The 18,386-nt window shown below is 46.7% G+C and overlaps 2 protein-coding genes across 2 annotated transcripts in view; one reads left to right on the top strand and one right to left on the bottom strand.

Moving 5' to 3' along the window:
* Nucleotides 1-7,294, bottom strand: part of CASP8AP2 (caspase 8 associated protein 2) — a 35,750-nt gene extending 28,456 nt beyond the window's left edge. The window contains exons 1-3 of the mRNA XM_075923878.1: nt 7,168-7,294; nt 6,351-6,534; nt 2,849-2,924 (exon numbers count right to left, since the gene is read on the bottom strand). Of these exons, the coding sequence (XP_075779993.1) occupies nt 2,849-2,897 (49 nt within the window). The 5' untranslated portion in view covers nt 2,898-2,924; nt 6,351-6,534; nt 7,168-7,294. The remainder of the gene's footprint in view (nt 1-2,848; nt 2,925-6,350; nt 6,535-7,167) is intronic.
* A 145-nt stretch (nt 7,295-7,439) lies between these two features.
* Nucleotides 7,440-18,386, top strand: part of MDN1 (midasin AAA ATPase 1) — a 162,318-nt gene continuing 151,371 nt past the window's right edge. The window contains exons 1-3 of the mRNA XM_075923877.1: nt 7,440-7,737; nt 12,427-12,653; nt 14,511-14,735. Of these exons, the coding sequence (XP_075779992.1) occupies nt 7,639-7,737; nt 12,427-12,653; nt 14,511-14,735 (551 nt within the window). The 5' untranslated portion in view covers nt 7,440-7,638. The remainder of the gene's footprint in view (nt 7,738-12,426; nt 12,654-14,510; nt 14,736-18,386) is intronic.

The raw sequence follows: 18,386 nt of genomic DNA, 5'->3' as shown, positions 1-18,386 counted from the left end.
ATGTACTTAAACATTTTGCTATTACTTTGAGTTTTTGGCTAGCTGTTCCTCAAAATCTGTCTTGGCTTTTCTTATTACATTTTTACACTTAATTTGGCAATGTTTATGTTCCTTTCTATTTACCTCACTGGGATTGGACTTCCACTTTTTAAAAGATGCCTTTTTCATCTCTCACTGCTTCTTTTACATGGTTGTTAAGCCACGGTGGCTCTTTTTTTAGGTCTCTTACTGTATTTTTTAATTTGGGGTATACATTTAAGTTGGGCCTCTATTATGGTGCTTTAAAAAGTTGCCATGCAGCTTGCAGGGATTTTACTCTAGTCACTGTACCTTTTAATTTCTGTTTAACTAACCTCCTCATTCTTGCGTAATTCCCCTTTTTGAAATTAAATGCCAGAGTGTTGGACTGCTGAGGTGTTCTTCCCACCACAGGAATGTTAAATGTAATTATATTATGGTCACTATTCCCAGGCAGTCCTATAATAGTTACCTCCAGGACCAGATCCTGCGCTCCACTCAGGACTAAATTGAGAATTGCCTCTCCCCTTGTGGGTTCCTGTACCAGCTGCTCCAGGAAGCAGTCATTTAAGGCACCAAAAAAATTTATCTCTGCATCTCGTCCTGAGGTGACGTACCCAGTCAATATGGAGATAATAATAATGGGGGATTTAAATTGAGTTTTTTATTTTGATAGCCTCTCTAATCTCTCCTAGCATTTCAATGTCACTATCGCTGTCCTGGTCAGGTGGTCGATAATATATCCCCACTGCTATATTCTTATTAGAGCATTGAATTAGAACATAAGAACGGCCATACTGGGTCAGACCAAAGGTCCATCCAGCCCAGTAGCCTGTCTGCGGATAGTGGCCAATGCCAGGTGCCCCAGAGGAAGTGAATTGAACAGGTAATGATTAAGCGATCTCTCTCCTGCCATCCATCTCCACCCTCTGACAAACAGAGGCTGGGGACACCATTCCTTACCCATACTGGCTAATAGCCATTAATGGACTTAACCTCCATGAATTTATCTAGTTCTCTTTTAAACTCTGTTATACTCCTAGCCTTCACAACCTCCTTAGGCAAGGAGTTCCACAGGTTGACTATGCACTGTGTGAAGAAGAACTTCCTTTTATTTGTTTTAAACCTGCTGCCCATTAATTTCCTTTGGTGGCCTCTAGTTCTTATATTATGGGAACAAGTAAATAACTTTTCCTTATTCACTTTCTCCACACCACTCATGATTTTATATACCTCTATCATATCTCCCCTTAGTCTCCTCATTCCCAAGATGAAAAGTCCCAGTCTCTTTAATCTCTCCTCATATGGGACCCATTCCAAATCCCTAATCATTTTAGTTGACTTTCTCTGAACCTTTTCTAATGCAAGTATATCTTCTTTGAGATGAGGAGACCACATCTGTAAGCAGTATTCCAGATGTGGGTGTACCATGGATTACTATCCATAGTGATTCTATGGAACATGTTGATTCATTTAAGATTTTTACTTCATTTGCTTCTACATTATCTTTCACATATAGTGCCACTCCACCACCCACACAACCTATTCTGTCCTTCTGATATATTTTATATCCCGGTATGATTGTGTCCCACTGATTGTCCTCATTCCATTAGGTTTCTGTTATGCCTATTATGTCAATCTCCTCCTTTAATACGAGGTACTCTAGTTCACCTATCTTATTATTTAGACTTCTAGCATTTGTGTAGAAGCACTTTAAAAAATTGCCATTGTTTATTTGTCTGCCCTTCCCTGATGTATTAGATCTTGTATATGTAATTGTTTCTGTCTGATCTGGCCTGTACTTTATCATCTCCCCTCCTCTCTTTCTGACTAAAACCTAGACAATCTCCATCAATGGACTCTCGTCTAAGAGAAGTCTCCGTCCTATCCATGTGCTCCTCTGCACCAATTGGCTTTGCCCCCATCTCTTAGTTTAAAAACTGCTCTACGACCTTTTTAATGTTTAGTGCCAGCAGTCTGGATCCAGCTTGGTTTAGGTGGAGCCTATCCTTCCTGTATAGGCGCCCCCTGTCCCAAAAGTGTCCCCAGTTCCTAATAAATCTAAACCCCTCCTCCCTACACCATCTCATCCATGCATTGAGACTCTGAAGTTCTGCCTGCCTACCTGGCTCTGCGCGTGGAACAGGAAGCATTTCTGAGAATGCCACCATAGAGGTCCTGGATTTCAGTCTCTTTCCTAGCAGCCTAAATTTAGCCTCCAGGATAACTCTCCTACCCTTCCCTATGTCATTGGTACCTACATATACCGTGACCACTGGCTCCTCCCCAGCATTACACATAAGCCTATCTAGATGCCTTGAGAGGTCTGCAACCTTCGCACCAGGCAGGCAAGTCACCATACGGTTCTCCTGATCATCACAAACTCAACTATCTACGTTTCTAACTACATCTCTAAGACCTATACATATTAAATGTATCCACTAGGGATGTTAGTGTGAAGTTGTTTACATGATTAACCGATAAGCCTGGGCTTAAAAGATGGCTCCCCGCAAGCACCGGCTCCCATCTGTCCCCTGCATGTAAACTTGTAACCACTTAAAAAAAAAAATCCAGTGGTTACACGTTTACACAAATATACATTAGTTAATATCCCTAGTACTCATGCACCCTGAACTCTGACCTGTATTGACACCAGATGTTAACCATATAATTATGGCATTTTAGCACTTGAGAGGTACCAGATTAGATTAAAATGATTTTTACAGACACATCCTACTATTTTCACTCATCATGGTTTTACTATACATATGGTGTGGAAGGTTTGTCATCTTGCAAAGTAAAAAATTAACCTATTTAATAAAAATCTTACCAGCATAAGGGATATCAAACAATGTCAGTCCATCATCATCTGTTGCCATTATACTATTTCCTTACAGCTTCCCCATCTGTTTGTGTAGAATAAAAAAAGCAGAAGTTAATATTGTTTTCAAATTATTAGTTATTAACTAATAGACTACTGAAATATCACTCATTTTGAATGGTTACAAATGTTGCACTAATTCTTTAATGAGATCCAACAACAAGTGAAATAGAGGTTGGTGGATTTTTGATGTCAGATTACACAATTTAGCTCTGTAGTCTGGCAAAATAAACAAGCTTCTAACATATAAAAAAAGGACAACTTAATGCAGAATTAGAAGTCTTCTTAAGCAAGACACAAAATTATATTTATTGCTATCTTAGTTAGAATTGCTAAATAATCTTCACAGGCAAAAAAAACCCACTTTCCTATAGAATCAACATAGTTTATACTGCATTAAGATAATAGGTACACAAAATATATTCCTTAACTAATTAATGAAAAGTATTCAATTCCACACTTGTCTACACTTTAAAAGTAAATTACTCTTACCATTACTCTTAAAAAACAAAGTAGCAACTTTTATAAACACCGTACATGTACATGATAGATATCCAGGTCAAAGTGATATTGGATCCATAGGCAGGAAATGTATCAAGTAACTATGCTATGAAAATTTTACCAGGGCATACACAAAGGGTAGCCTCAAGATTCTTAGTGGATAGTGGTGGTGACCTCATGGATGATGCTATTAGTATGAGCATTGTACTAATGCATCAGGCAACGAGTATAATGCAGTGTGCCAGGGATGAGGGGCCTAAAGTAGAAATATTAAAAATGGCTTCATTAATCAGGAAAGTACCAACCTCATGGAGAAAGTTATACCAAAAGCAACAGGCATAAGATGGGTGGGAGGTGGTGGCATGTACTGGGACCACTATGCTGTGGTTAACTGGGGGAATAGGGAATACTAGGATGGAGATGGGCAGTGGAGTTTAGACCAAGAGACATCAAGGAGATGACATAGAGGAGGAAGAAATGCGGGTTATGCTAGGCTGGGGCTGGCAGGGGGAAAAATGGGGACTACTGTATAGAATCATAGCATTGGAAGGGACCTCAAGAGATCATCTAGACCAGTGCCTGCACTCATGGCAGGACTAAGTAGCCTCTTTTGGAGGTTTTAAATATAAGACAGACAATGATGGGAGTTTCCACAATCTCCTTAGGTGCTCAACTACCTTTATAAGTGGGAAGTTTTTTCCTAGTGTCTAACCTAAATCTCCCTTGCTTCAATTCAAGCCTATTATTCTTATCCTGTCCTCAGTGAATAAGGAGAACAATTCACCACATTTATGAACCTAAAGAATAATCATTCCCCCTCTCTGCCCCCCCACCCCAACTCAGCCTTCTACTATTCAGACTAAACAAACTCTGTTATTTCAATCTTCCCTCATAGGTCATGATTTCTAGACCTTTCTTAATTTTTGTTACTCTTCTCTGGACTTTCTCCTAATCATCCACATTTCTCCTGAAGTGTGATGCTCAGAACTGGATATAATATGTCAATTAAGGCCATGTCAGTGTTGAACAGAGGAGTAAATCTACTTCTAGTGCCTTGCTTACGATACTTGTGTTAATACATCCGAGAATGGTGTTTACTTATTTTTGCAACATAATTGTACTGTTAACTCACTCGTATTTAGTTTGTGTTCTACTATAACCCCCAGACCCTTTTGTTTAGTAATCCTTTCTAAGCAATCATTTCCCATTTAGTATGTTATGCCATGCCAGGGATAACAATGGGGAAAGGGAAGAACACTGCTTATGCCACAATATGAGGGAAGAACAGGAACTGGGATAATGCCAGGCCAATGATGGTAGTGGTGGAGGGTTTATGCCTAGCCAGGGATGGCTGGCAGCCATGGGTTATGCCAAGACAGGAGAACAATGGCAGTGCAATAGGGTGACAAGAGATGAGGGCTATGCCAGACCAGTGGAGGAGGAGGAGGAGGAGAAGACAGCTGAGCTGGGACTCAGGGCTATGGTGAAAGGTGTGAGGGAAGGGGGGGGGGGGGTAATGCCAGGCCAAGGATGGCAGTGGAGCAGTTCATGTTAGGCTGGAGGGGGGAAGGGAGGGCAGAGGGGAGGATGGCAGCAGAGGAAGGTGGCAGGAACAGAGCTTTTCCAGGTTAAGGATGGAGGTGGCTGGAGCGGACTGTGCCAGGTGGGGATTTCAGGGGGCTGTGCCAGGCTAGTGGCTGGGGGAGAGCTGTTCCAGGCTGGGGAACGTGTGTGGGGAGTTTGCCAGGCATCTGCCAGGCTAGAAGCAGCGCTGGCAACAAAGGAGCTGTGGCAGGCTGGGGATGGAGATGGCTGGCAGGGGACAGTGCCAGGCTGGTGGTGAGAGTAGGGCTGTGCCAGGCTGAGGATTGGGGGAGGGCAGGATAGGACTGTGCCAGGCTGAGGATTGGGGGAGGGCAGGATAGGACTGTGCCAGGCTAGTGGCTGGCGGGGAGGGGCGGAAGGGCTGAGCCAGGCTGAGAGCTGGGAGGGTAAGGCTGTACAAGACTGAGGGGGTAGGACTGTACCAGGCTAGTGGCTGTGGGGGGGGACGGGGAGGGTTACCAGGCTGAGGGGGGGGGGGTTGGGGTGTGCCAGGCTAGTGGCTAGAGGGGGGGGGGGGGTAGAGCTGTGCCAGGCTGAGGGAGGGGGGTTATCAGGCTGAGAGCTGTGCCAGGCTGGGGGGGTTACCAGGCTAGGGGGGTAGGGCTGTGCCAGGCTAGTGGCTGGGGGGGTAGGGCTGTGCCAGGCTGAGGGGGTAGGGCTGTGCCAGGCTAGGGGGGTTGCCAGGCTAGGGGGGGTAGGGCTGTGCCAGGCTAGTGGCTGGGGGGGTTAGGGCTGTGCCAGGCTGCGGGGGTTACCAGGCTGGGGGGGGTAGGGCTGTGCCAGGCTAGTGGCTGGGGGGGTTAGGGCTGTGCCAGGCTGGGGGGGTTACCAGGTTGGGGGGGTAGGACTGTGCCAGACTGAGGGGGTGGGTGACCAGGGTGAGGGGGTAGGGCTGTGCCAGGCTAGTGGCTGGGGGGTAGGGCTGTGGCAGGCTGAGGGGGTTACCAGGCTGGGGGGTAGGGCTGTGCCAGACTGAGGGGGGGGGGGTGACCAGGCTGAGGGGGTAGGGCTGTGCCAGGCTAGTGGCTGGGGGGTAGGGCTGTGGCAGGCTGAGGGGGTTACCAGGCTGGGGGGTAGGGCTGTGCCAGACTGAGGGGGGGGGTGACCAGGCTGAGGGGGTAGGGCTGTGCCAGGCTAGTGGCTGGGGGGGGGGAAGGGCTGTGCCAGACTGAGGAGGGGTTACCAGGCTGGGGGGGGTAGGGCTGTGCCAGGCTAGTGGCTGGGGGGGGGGAAGGGCTGTGCCAGGCTGGGGGCGGGACTGGGTCTCTCTCGTCCAACCCCTTCCCCCGGCTGCGAGCATCCGCCTGACACTCCCCGCGGACCCGATCCCGCCCCCTGCACCAACCGGTCGGCGTCTCTCCTTCGCCGCGGCAGCTCCCCGAGACCCGGAATCCCCCCAGGGCCGCCGTTGTCGCCGCCGCAGCTCCCGCAGGCCGGGCCAGGGGCGCGGGGGCGGGGTTCGGCCAACTGCCAGCCACTCAACAGGGACGCACAGCACGTAACTTCAAGGACGTCACTAGTTCCCGCCTCTAGGAAAAAAACAGTTGGCGCCAAAGTGAACCATCTGCGGCGGCTCCGCCCTCGGTCGCAAGACCCCGCCCCCTCCCTCGAGCCCCGCCCCCTCAGCTCCGTTTGCCCGGCTCCCAGCTCCGCAGACTCTCGTGCTCTGGTTGGTGTTCCAGCGCCCCGCTCGCCCAGAGCAGATGTGCTTGCCGGGAGGGAGGGGCCTCGGGTCCTGGGCGATGCGCAGACGAAGAGGCGATTCATGTTAAGTCACTATCTCCCCGCCACAGCTAAACAGACACCGGCACAATCGTCGTGCTCCCCTGGCGGGCAATGCTCGTGGCGGTACAATGAGCTGGACAAGGTTTCCGCCGAGAAGCCTTTGAGGCCCCTTCAGCGAAATTAAACCGACTCGGCGTGGACATAAACGGATCCCCTTGTCGAATCAGAGTATAGGATAGGAGAGCCTGGTCCTGCTGCCCGTGTAGGAGTGTCAAAACCCCCTGAAAACACTGTGGCTGCCACCGTCTCATCCAGATCCCCCTCCGCTGTCTAGTCTGCCCTGGTGGCGACAGGCAGATCACTGCCAACACGAGGAGCGAGCGCTACGACGCATGCGCCGCTAGCCCATATCAAAACACGGTCATGCTACGAGTTACCTCGCTCCTCCCCTTTCTCCCTGAGCCCGATGTTCATGTCATTAGCCTAGGCACGCAGGACCCAGTCCAGTCTCTCAGGTACTACTGGCCGCAGTGTGAGTGCAGCGTGCGGCGAGGCGCCTGGGCCCGGGCAGGAAGGAGCAGTAGTGAACTGCTGCTACTCTCGGGCAGCCCTCGGGACTCATGGAAAACTACCGATCCCAGCATGCAACGCTCGAGCTCCCGAGTAGCCGCTGAGCGCACGGTGGAGCGCTGCATGCTGGGACACGTAGTTTTCCATCGGCCCCGCGGCTGGGGTTGCGAGGCTTCTTCCTATCTCTCAGCGGCACGGGTAGATGACGTTTTGCCAGCGTCCGGCGTGAGCTGCACGTCTCTCCTTGTCCCCCACGTGTTGCGGGGAGTCGGGGCTTCCGAAGGGACGCGCGCCCCTCCCCTCCGCTAGAGACCCCGGAACGGCGGCGGCGCGGGGGGATGGAGCCCCTGCGGCTGTGCCTGGCCGGCCCGCTGCAGCTGGTGGCGCAGCGCAACGAGAAGAGCAGCAGCGAGCTGGGCAGGTTCCTGGCCAAGCAGGTGAGCGAGCGGCCACGCAGCGCCGGGGCAGCTCCCCACTCCCCTCAGCCCGCCGCTGGGATACGTCTGGGGCGGGAGCCCCGGCTACCGCTGTCGGGCTGGGAGGAGAAGGGAGCCTCCCCCACCCCCCACCTCGCCCTTTCTCGTCTGATTCGCTAGAACTTCCCTCCCCAAAGACCCCCCCCCCCCCCGGGCCAGTCCCCCTCCCGCCCCAGCCTGGGAAGCGACTGTCACAGAGGTGAAGGAACAGCCGCATCCTGCGCAGAGTACGCCGCCCCCCCGCACCCCTCCATCTTTGTTTCCTGCCGGCTCTCCCCCTGCAGTCCCTGCCCAGGCCTGTCTGCTCACCCAGGTGGATCTGCAGTGGGGAAAGGGCAAAGGACTCTTCTACAGGCTGTACATAGATAGTTCTTTTCTTCTGGTCTCTTCAGTTGGAGACACGGGAGCGCCCCGTCTGATACCTCCCTACTATAAACTCCGACAATAAACTTTTCCTTCTTCGTTCTAACCTGGGAGCTAGGTATTTAAATGCCTAAGGATATGAGCCTCAGTTCCTCTCCTCCAGTCCCCCATACTTCAGGATATATTTTTTCCCATTTGCTGGTTTGTAAGTATTAGAGGAGTGTGCTCTACGTAGGTAAAGAACAGGAAGTCCTGGATTCTGTTTTTTGCTTCACAGGTGGGAGCTGAGCCTGCTAGGCTGACGGGCCTGTGGTGTAGCAGGCTGCTCCAGCCAGCCCACTGTTTCTGTTTAATCATTCTCATCCTTATTATCTATCCTCTGAGATGTTGAGATCTAAGTTTTTTTTGTCTGTAAAGCATTTGGAGGTCTTCAGTTGGAAAGTGGACATAAAAGTGCCAAATATATGTATTAAAATACCTGTGGTGACCAAAGTTTCAAAGCACTTAAACTGAAAATTACCATTTCAGTGCCTAGAAATGTTCCATATGTCTGAGGGTGAGGAAGCCTTAAACTATCACATTGTTCATTGTGTAAATTTTCATCCACAATTATTTTTCTCTGATACATTTAGGCAAAACCTTCCTACCATGAATTGGTAATTTGCAGTAGGGATGTTTGAGTGTAAACCACTAACCACTGTTTAACTGATAAGTGAATGCTTATTGGTTAAGGGTGTCGGTTACACTCAGCAGTGCGCCTCCCCGGGAGCTCGTTGGGTACAGGCTGTGGGCTCTGCTCCAAGGGAGGAGGCTTCGCTCCGCAACTCCCTGCTGCATCCCTGTGCCTCTACACCCCTCCTGCTCCACAGGGAACTTCCACACCCCATGGGTAAGGGTTTTTTTTCCCAGCCGCAACAACTCCTTGTATAGCAGACTTGAAACCCTGAGACAGAAGGCAAATGGATCCAATCAAGTATCCTGGAATGGGGCAATCTGTCGTTCGTGTCTCACATGTAGAAGTTTCTTTGCAGAACTGCTTAGTATTTTGATTATCGCTTATTTCAGTGCTCTGATTGTTCTGTAGGTGGTATAGCAACTTTCCAAATGCAGGGCGGGCTCTTGTACCTTTCAAAGGGAGAGGCACAGGAGTGGGGACCTAAGGGCTATGTCTACACTCAGGGCTTCTTCTGTGAGAAATATGCAAATGAGGCTAAGCGTGGGATAACGCTGAGCCTCATTTGCATATCTAATGAGCCTCCACTTGCAAAAGAAGCTCTTGCGCCAGAAGGAGCTGTCTACACTGCCCCTTCTTGCGCAAGAAAACCCCTCTTGCGCAATGCCGTTATTCCTGAAAATAATCGGCGTAGCGGCATTGCGCAAGAGGGTTTTTCTTGCACAAAAAAGGGCAGTGTAGACAGCTCCTTCTGGAGCAAGAGCTTCTTTTGCAAAAATGGAGGCTCATTAGGTATGCAAATGAGGCTTGGTGATATTCCACACTTAGCCTCATTTGCATATTTCTCGTGCAAGAAGCTGTGAGTATAGACATAGCCAAGCAGTCCTACTGTGCCTCTTTCTTTGAAATGTACTAGAGCTGTGGGTGGCAGCCACCCCTTATTTGAAATTCTATTGACTATTTGATTAGTTGATTAATCGACATTTAGCATCCCTAGTCAGTGTTATGAAATTCATCTATACGCATAGCGCCCCCCCCCCCCCCCCCCCAAAAAAAAATGGGTGGAAAAGAATGGGAACAAATACAAAGTCTTGTTTGGGGCCATTAGTGACAGGGGTCTGATGTCTTGCCATTTTCCCCTACTCTAACTATTATTCCATTATGGAAGGACCAAATGATAGATATAACTTTGCACTGCATCCAAAAATGAACACATTTCCAGAGTCCTTCACAATTTACAGCATTCAGAAGAATTTATTAAGTTGGTGAACACCATATAAAGGCCACTGTTTTGTTCCTGGCATTTTTCCTGGATCCGAGGGACTGCAAAGATCACATGTAACAGACTGAAATCCTCATTTAGAGTCTTGGAAGGTGGTTCCACAAAATAAGTGTTAAATCTATTCATTATAACCCAGAGCAGAAGGTAGAGAAATAAGGTAATAACCTTAAGGGCGAAAGGGCAAACTGATAAAGGTAAACAATGTTGACGTTCCTGTGATACTGACTCTTGCTGCCATATAATGTGGAAGGGCCTTTTAAGGTACCTTGAAATACCATAGCCAGCCTGCTTGTACAAATTCTGTTTCCCCTGTTGATTTGGGGCTAACCTCTTCTGCCCCTTAGATATCATGGTCCTTTTGCTCAATACTTCCCAGTGGCTCGGTTTAAGCCAGTGTCTTCTGAAAAGAGCACTTTGTAAACTCGTTGTCTGTGTTGAATGGAAAAGAGACAGAGGACTGTGTGTCACTCAGATGTTGATGGCACCTTGATTTGAACCATAAACTTAATCCTAGCTATGCTGTTTAGTGTCACCTCACTAATATATGTATGTATATTTGATTTAAAACAGCTTTCCAAAACAGTTTGGAAAAATTTACTAGTTCACATAATAAAACCTTCTTTTCACCAATTATAAAAGTGATTTAACTTGCCTGCTCATTGAAGAAGTAATATTTTTTACATAGAAATATAACTTTCTAAAGACACCATTTAGTAAAAATTCCCTCTTAATGTCTTTACATATGATACTATTACTAAGACCTTCATATGCTCTGAGATCATACTTAAACTAAGATCCTTTTATAGAACAAGAACTGTCTCAGTGTCAGTATGAGCTATGAGAAGCAGTTTTATGTCTTATAGGTGCTATACACATTGATTAAAACATTTATTATTCTCATGAAATTGCTTACAGTTCGGATACTGATATACAATGTCTGGGTAATTAAAAACACTTACTGTGTGGATCATATGTATATATATCATATGATGTGATCATATGATGCTCTTATTTTCAGGCATCTGTATATCTGGCATTTAAAGAGCATAAGAGTGGCCATATTGTGTCAGAACAGTGGCCAATGCAATATGCATTTCTGGCAGTTGATGGTTTAGTGATGCTCGGAGCATGAGGCTGCTTTTCTGACCATCATGAGTAATATTAACTAGCGGGCTGATCCTACATGAATGTATCTAATTCTTTTTTTAACCTAATTATACTTTTAACATGCACAACATCCCTAGCCAATGGGCTCCACAGTTGTATGCATTGTGTGAAGAAGTACTTACTTATGTTTGTTTTTAAACCCACTGCTTATTTCATGAGCTGACTCCCTATTTATTTTGTTATGTGAAGAGGTAAATAACATTTCCCTGTTCCTTTTCTGCATAGCATTTGAGGTTTTATAGACCTCCAACATATCCCTTATTAGTCTCCTCTTTTCTAAGATGATTAGTGCCAGTCTTTTTAATTTCTGCTTGCATGGAATTAGTTCCATATCACTAATTTCTGCTGCTTTTCTCTCTACCTTTTCCAATTCTACTAAATCTTCTTTTGAAATGGGGCAATCAGAACTGGATGCAATATTCATTGTGTAAGTGTACCATGAATTTATTCAGAGGCATTATGGCATTTTCTCTTTTTTTATCCAGCTCTTTCCTAGTGGTTCCTAACAGTTCGTTAGCTTATTTGACTGCAACTGCATATTGAGCACAGGTTTTCAGAGAACTGTCCCCAATGACTTTAAGATCTGTTTTTTAAGTGGCGACAGCTAGTTTAACCCTGTGGTTCTGTATGTATAGTTGGGATTATGCATTCCAGTATGAATTACTTTGCATGTATTGAGGTAAATTTCATTTGTCATTTTGTCACCTATTCAGCCTGTTTGGTCAGGTCCCTTTGTAACTCTTTGCAGTTTGTTTTGGACTTAACTCTCTCGAATAGTTATGTATTGTCTGCACATTTTTCCACCTCATCATTCACCCTCTTTTCTATGTCATTAATGATTAGGATAAACCGTATAAGTTCCAGGACCAATTCCTTTGGGTCTCTGCTATTAACCTTTCTCAACTGTAAAACTGACCATTTATTTCTATCCTTTGTTTCTTGTCTTTTCCCCTCCACCCACTCCCATTTAATCAGTTAACCCTTAAAATGTAACCTTTTCTCTCTCTGTTGCCTCTGCCATTGCTACTTAGCTGTTGTGTTCCCTGATTTTTGTTTAAAATTCCTGTTTGAGTCTCAGTGACTAGCGAAGTAAGTAGCTGAAAAGTGATTTGGGAGGTGAACTCATTTTAATGTGTTCCTGACTGCTAATTGTCTTCTTCTCCAGATCTGGACTCAGCAGGATCGCCAGTGTATTCTCAATGTCTTAGCACAGTTATTACTGGATAAAGAATGTACTGTACTGATTGGTCGTCAGTTTCGACCAATCCTGCTGGATTTGCTGGAAAGAAATGCAGATGCCATTAATGCTGGTGGCCAAATCAACCATGATCTGCATGAAAGACTTTGTGTAGCAATGAGCAAGCTCATTGGTGACCACCCTGATGTGCTGCCGTAAGTGATGTGATGTCTGCTTGTGTGATGATTGAACTTGTTCCCTGAATACATTAAGTACTGCTGACTTGTCTGTAGACATGCACTGGTCTGGTGTGCATGGTAGAGTGTTATGTGAAAATTATTCGTTGGATAAAATTTTCAAAGCTATACATCTAAAATTAGAAACCTAAATCCAAATTTAGATCTAAATAAAAGTTGTCAGTACTGGTTCAGCATAAGGGTGTTAAATTTAGATTAATTGGCTAATTGAATAGTCAATGCAATTTGCATCAACTGTTCGATTAGTCGGTAAGGGCGCCTCCACCTTGGAAGTGTAGCAACATCCGTTGTGGTGTTTCAAAGCGGCAGCGCTGCATGGAGCCCAGGATCAGCGAGGGAGTCCCCAGCAGACCCTGGCCTCCACGCAGTGCTGCTGCTTAGAAACACTACGTGCAGCCTGGGCCAGCTGACACAGCATTTCAAAGTGGCAGTGCCATGTGGAGCCTAGGGTCTGGCCCTGGACTCTAAGTGGCACTGCTGCTTTGAACCGTCGTCATCCCCTCTCCCTCCCCTCCCTCTCCCCTCCGGCTGCCTCTTTCTGATAGAGGCAGCAGCAAGTGAGGGGAAGTGAATAATTGACTATCCGATAAGTATTTGCTTATCGGATAATCAACTAGTCGTTCACATTCCTAGTTCAGCAAATTGGAATTAACCCACTCTTGGTCAGAGCTTAACGCTGGTTAGTGGAAATAATGCTGACCGTTGTTTGCCCTTGTAATCTCAATAGTCAGCACTAGTCAGCTAAACTGACTACTGACAGATGACTGCGAAAAAACATTTTAGCAATGTGATAGTAGTGGTGTTGGTCCCAGGATACAGCATAGCTTTATAATTATGAATGCTTCAGGAATAGAGATTGTTCGTAACTACGAAGTGTTCAAAATCATGAACAAAATGTTGTGCTTTCAAAAGTTTACAACTGAACATTGACTTAATACAGCTTTGAAACTTTACTATGCAGAAGAAAAATGCTGTTTTCTCGCTCTACTAAAAAAAAATTTACTTTTAATACAGAACGGTATTGTACTTTCCTTTTTTCTTTTATTTCTGCCGCTGTCTGTTTGCATACCTCTGGTTCAAAATGACATGCATAGTTGACAGGTCAGTTTGTCTTATGCTTGTGACTCTGAGGTTTTATGTATTAGAGAGACAAGGTGGGTGTGGTAATATCTTTTATTGAACCAACTTCTGTTGGTAAGAGAAAACAAGCTTGAGCTACAAGAGCTCTTCTTCAGGTCTGGGAAGGATAGTTAGGGCTAGTTTACTTTGGAAACTCACATCAACATAGCTACATCTGTCAGGGATGTGAAGATATGGTCACCTAATTCCATTGGCCTATCAATCTACCTCCCAAGAGACAGTAAACACAGTGATGGGAGCATTCCTCCTGTTGCTGTAGTAAGTGTCTATACTAAAGTGCTACTTCAGTTATGTCTTTGTAGCATTTCAAGTGTGGATTTACGCTTCAGAGTAAATACATGGTGAAATAGGGATTAACTACTTATGCTGAATAATCTGTTCCACCTTTATGTAGCTGTGATGCTCGGAGTACCGGTCCCAAACCCGAAGAAGGGCTCTGTGTAGCTTGAAAATTTGTTTCACCGACAGAAGCTGGTTCAATAAAGAATATTACATTACTTACCTTGTCTCAGTTAAAATGGCACTATTTCCAATTTACATTTGGTTTGCATTGTACCAATAATTGCCATTTTTGAACTGTTGTGGATTAGAACTCTTTTGTATATTATTTTCTGTGCTATTATTGGATATACACATTTGCCTAGCTTAATGTCTCTCCACTTATCTCTCTCTAAGGTTTGCTTTGAGATATTTTAAGGATACTTCACCAGTGTTCCAAAGACTCTTTTTGGAAAGTTCTGATGCAAACACAGTTCGATATGGGCGCAGACGGATGAAGTTACGGGATCTCATGGAGGCAGCTTATAGATTCCTTCAACAAGAGCAATCTGTATTCCGGGAATTATGGGACTGGAGTGTGTGTGTTCCATTGCTAAGGAGTCATGATACTTTGGTCCGCTGGTAAGTTTAAATCCAAAAATCTTTTCCATTCAAGGACACAAATTCTGAACTTCTCCCAGAAGTCTTCACTTTTAAGGGGAAAGATAAGAATAGCCTTCTGCAGTACCAGACAAAGAATGTGTTCCTCCTTAGAGCCATGTTTCCCCTGCAGAATTGGGGCTGCTGGCTGCCACTAAGGGCCTCTAGACTCTGCAGAGCTCAGCTTGCCATGAGTGGAACACAATGCCCCCGACCCCTACCAGGGTTGAAGGCTCTGTACACTTTGGCTGCATGACTTGATCCTCGTTCTCCTGAGAATGGAGAGGTCCTGGGACACCCAGCTCTGAAAAAGGGTGAGGAAGGACAGGCCTATACTGCACCATGTCCCCTGCTAGGACAGTAAAGAAGTTGGGGTAGAGGGAATACAGACTGGGCGATGGAAGTGTCTGGGCTGGGGGGTGCTCCGTGACTGGGTTCTGAGGAGGAGGATACCCAATGCCTGAGTTTTGGGGAGGGAGGTATAAGTTTCTGGTTTGGGATGTGTCTGCAGCTGAGCATTGGGGGAAGGGAGTGCAGGTATCTTGGTTCTGGGAGTCCCATGCAACTCCTGCCAGTATCCCTTCAACTGGAACAGGGTTGTCATAGGGGTTTTCTTTACTCTCTTTTCCTAAGAGAATCCTTGTTTGGAATGCTGTCTGTATTGTTGATATTTTGAAATTACAAAAATAACTTAACTGGGAGTGGTGTTATTTTGACAAATATTGTGCACAGAATTTTTAATTTTTTGGCCCAGAAGTCCTCCAGGAGCAATGTGTTGTGTTGGAGTACAGATTTTATACTCTTCTACCAACCTCTCTTAAGAAAAGTGTTAAGTTTCAGTTAAAACAAAACCTTTATACTTGTTTTTACTGCAGAATAGAAAAGAAAACCCTATCCACTTAACTTTGTAAAGTAGGATAAGGCATGCAAAAACCAGCTCCTTTAAGCCTGGTGCATTACCCAGAATAGAAGATGCAATCAGTGGGGGGGATCAGAGGAGCTGTCTTTTGCATACTTGTACTCCTGCCACAGTTTCTTGTCCTTCAGATAGCACAGGTGTTCATCTATGCAGTTGCCCAGAACTGCCATTTCCTGTGAGTTCTTCTAGATCAGGGCTACTCAATACACAGCTCGCGGGCTGCATTTGTTTGTGACCACGGTGCGGTTTAGGTTTACACGGGGCTCAATATGTGGCTCACAGATGAATCCTTTGAACATGGCCACCACTGGGAACACGCTACACAACAGCGAGTATAATGGCCTTTTGTTGATCTGCATTTTAGTAGTTCAATTCCTGGACTGTCATTGCTCGTTAAAAGTGCTGTCATATGGTTGGAAATCAGGTAAATATTGCATTTTATTAATATCAGCAGAACTGACGTAAAAGTCCTGCGTGTTGTGTAGTCTTGCCTTAATCTTTGTATTCATGGCTATCAGTGTGAAATAAGGTACAGTAAAACTCCAATTGTCCGTCACTCCCGATAGTGCGGCATCAAAATGGCAAGCACTCGTGACGGAAGCGGGACGGAACCCAGAAATGCTCAGGTCAGCCACTCTCACGTGGGTTACAGCAGGGAGGTGAGGTGTTTGGCTCTGGGGAAGAAGAGGGGAGAGGAAATTGGGTTACGCACGGTGTCCCGGCCAGCTCATTGAAAAGCTGGCCTCAGCGCACGTTCCTCAGCGCCTGGAGAGAGACGTGCAGCTGTATCGGCTGCTCCGGAACCCGAGCATAAGGTTGGGGGGGGGGGAGTGGGAGTGGGATCAGGTTACAGCAGGGAGGATAGGTGTTTGGCTCCGGGGAAGGAGTGAGGGATTGGGTTACAGCAGGGAGGGGAGGTGTTTGGCTCCAGGGAAGGGGTATTGGGTTCCGCATGGTGTCGTGGCCAGCTCATTGAAAAGCTGGCCGCTCAGCGCACATGCCCCAGTGCCTGGAGGGAGATGCATGGCTGTACTGGCGGCTGCGGGACCCGAGCATAAGGAGGGAGTGGGGGGGATTGGGTTGGGAGTATGCAGTACCTCCTGCTGCTCCGGGTTTTCCAATAATCCGGCACCACCTAGGTCCCAAAGGTGCTGGATTATCGGAAGTCTGCTGTATTTGCGTGTATATTTGCATATATATGCGACCACATTTAAGATGAGGCCCTCGGCATGTGCTGTGAGTATCATTGTGGCCCCTGGGGCTTCCAGAGTTGAGTAGCCCTGTTCTAGATCATCTTTTTCTGGCTTGTATTTGAGTTGTGCCTGTACATGATCCTCACATGAGAGCCCAAGGAAGTCAGTGAGCTCTCTTTGGGTTTAGGAAGATTCACAGAACACTTATTACACCTTTTGATAATATCCAGAATATTCTGAAAGGGTGGGACCTTGCATGCTAAGGTAGTTCATAGATGGGACCTACATGGATTTCAAGAGCTCCTCATCATGAGTTCTGGTCGAAATGGCCTCTGGCAACAGAGTGAAGACAGATTAACTGTCCCAATTTTGCTGTTATGTTAAATTCACTAAACAGTAAGGCATGAAATAAAGATGATTATTTTGGAGCTACAGGTTCATTTACCAGAATAGATTTGTATGGCTTTTTTACAATAATATTTGAAGGGAGAAATTAGCTGATTTTAAATTTTGTGCTGACACGTCACCTTCTGGGGCCTTTCCTCATTCAACCTCACAGGGCGTTGAGGGTGGCCAGAAAATAAGAACTGACTAAACCTGATGACAAGATGTATTTGCCTGTCAGATTTTGTACTTAATGCTTTTTAAAATATATATTCATTATTTGAAGAGGCAGCTGTATCTAGCAGTGAAGTCAAAAGATCTTAGGATTCTGTTAGCACTGAACTTTGAGTTAATGTCTTGATCTCTTGATGCAATGACCAGTCTAGCTGCCAAATCAGATGAAAGCCAAGTCTTGTAGAACGTCGGTTCCCAACCGCTGGTCCGCGAACTGGCACCAGTTGCTAACGACTGGCTGCCGGGCCATGGCAGCTCTGGGGGTAGGAGCTGGGATACACTGCCCAGTGCCTCCCCTTCTGCTGCAGCTATTGGGAGAGGCTTGTCCTGCCCTGCCTCTCAGCCAACCAGCACATGTAAGGGTGGAAGAGTCATTCGCTGCACTCAGCTGGTGGCTAGGGGGCAGGGCAGGCACTGAGGGTTTCAGGGGAAGGCTGTGCTGGGGGGCTGTAGGGGTGAGGGGTCTCTAAGAGGCAGGGGGCTGACACCGGGGGGCACTGTGGTGTTTAGGGTAGGGAGCTGGCACTGGGAGGCTCTAGAAGCAGGGCTAATAGTGAAGGAGCTACTGGGGCAGGGCTGATACTGGGATGGGGCTAATATTGGGGGCTGGCACTGGGAGGGTTGGGGGGGTTGAGTACAGTGGGGCTCTGGACACAGGAGGCTGTCACTTGGGGAGGTCTGGTGGTGGGGAGCTGGCATGGGCTCTGAGGGCGGGAGGCTGACATTTGGCGGGGGAGTGCAGGGTACTGTGGGGTCAGTGGCTGGTGTGAGGGGTAATGGAGGGGTGGGGTATCTAGGGCTGGCACTAGGGGGCTCTGTGGACCGGCGCTTTTTATACTGCTGATCAGCAAACCCATTCACAAAGTTTTGGCCGACCAATAACGTTTTATTCCATATTTAAAT

The sequence above is a fragment of the Pelodiscus sinensis genome, chromosome 3 (genome assembly GCF_049634645.1).
Source record: "Pelodiscus sinensis isolate JC-2024 chromosome 3, ASM4963464v1, whole genome shotgun sequence".
Taxonomy (NCBI): Eukaryota; Metazoa; Chordata; order Testudines; family Trionychidae; genus Pelodiscus; species Pelodiscus sinensis.
Note: the sequence above shows the minus strand (reverse complement) of the source record. Positions and strands in the feature narration are given on the sequence as shown.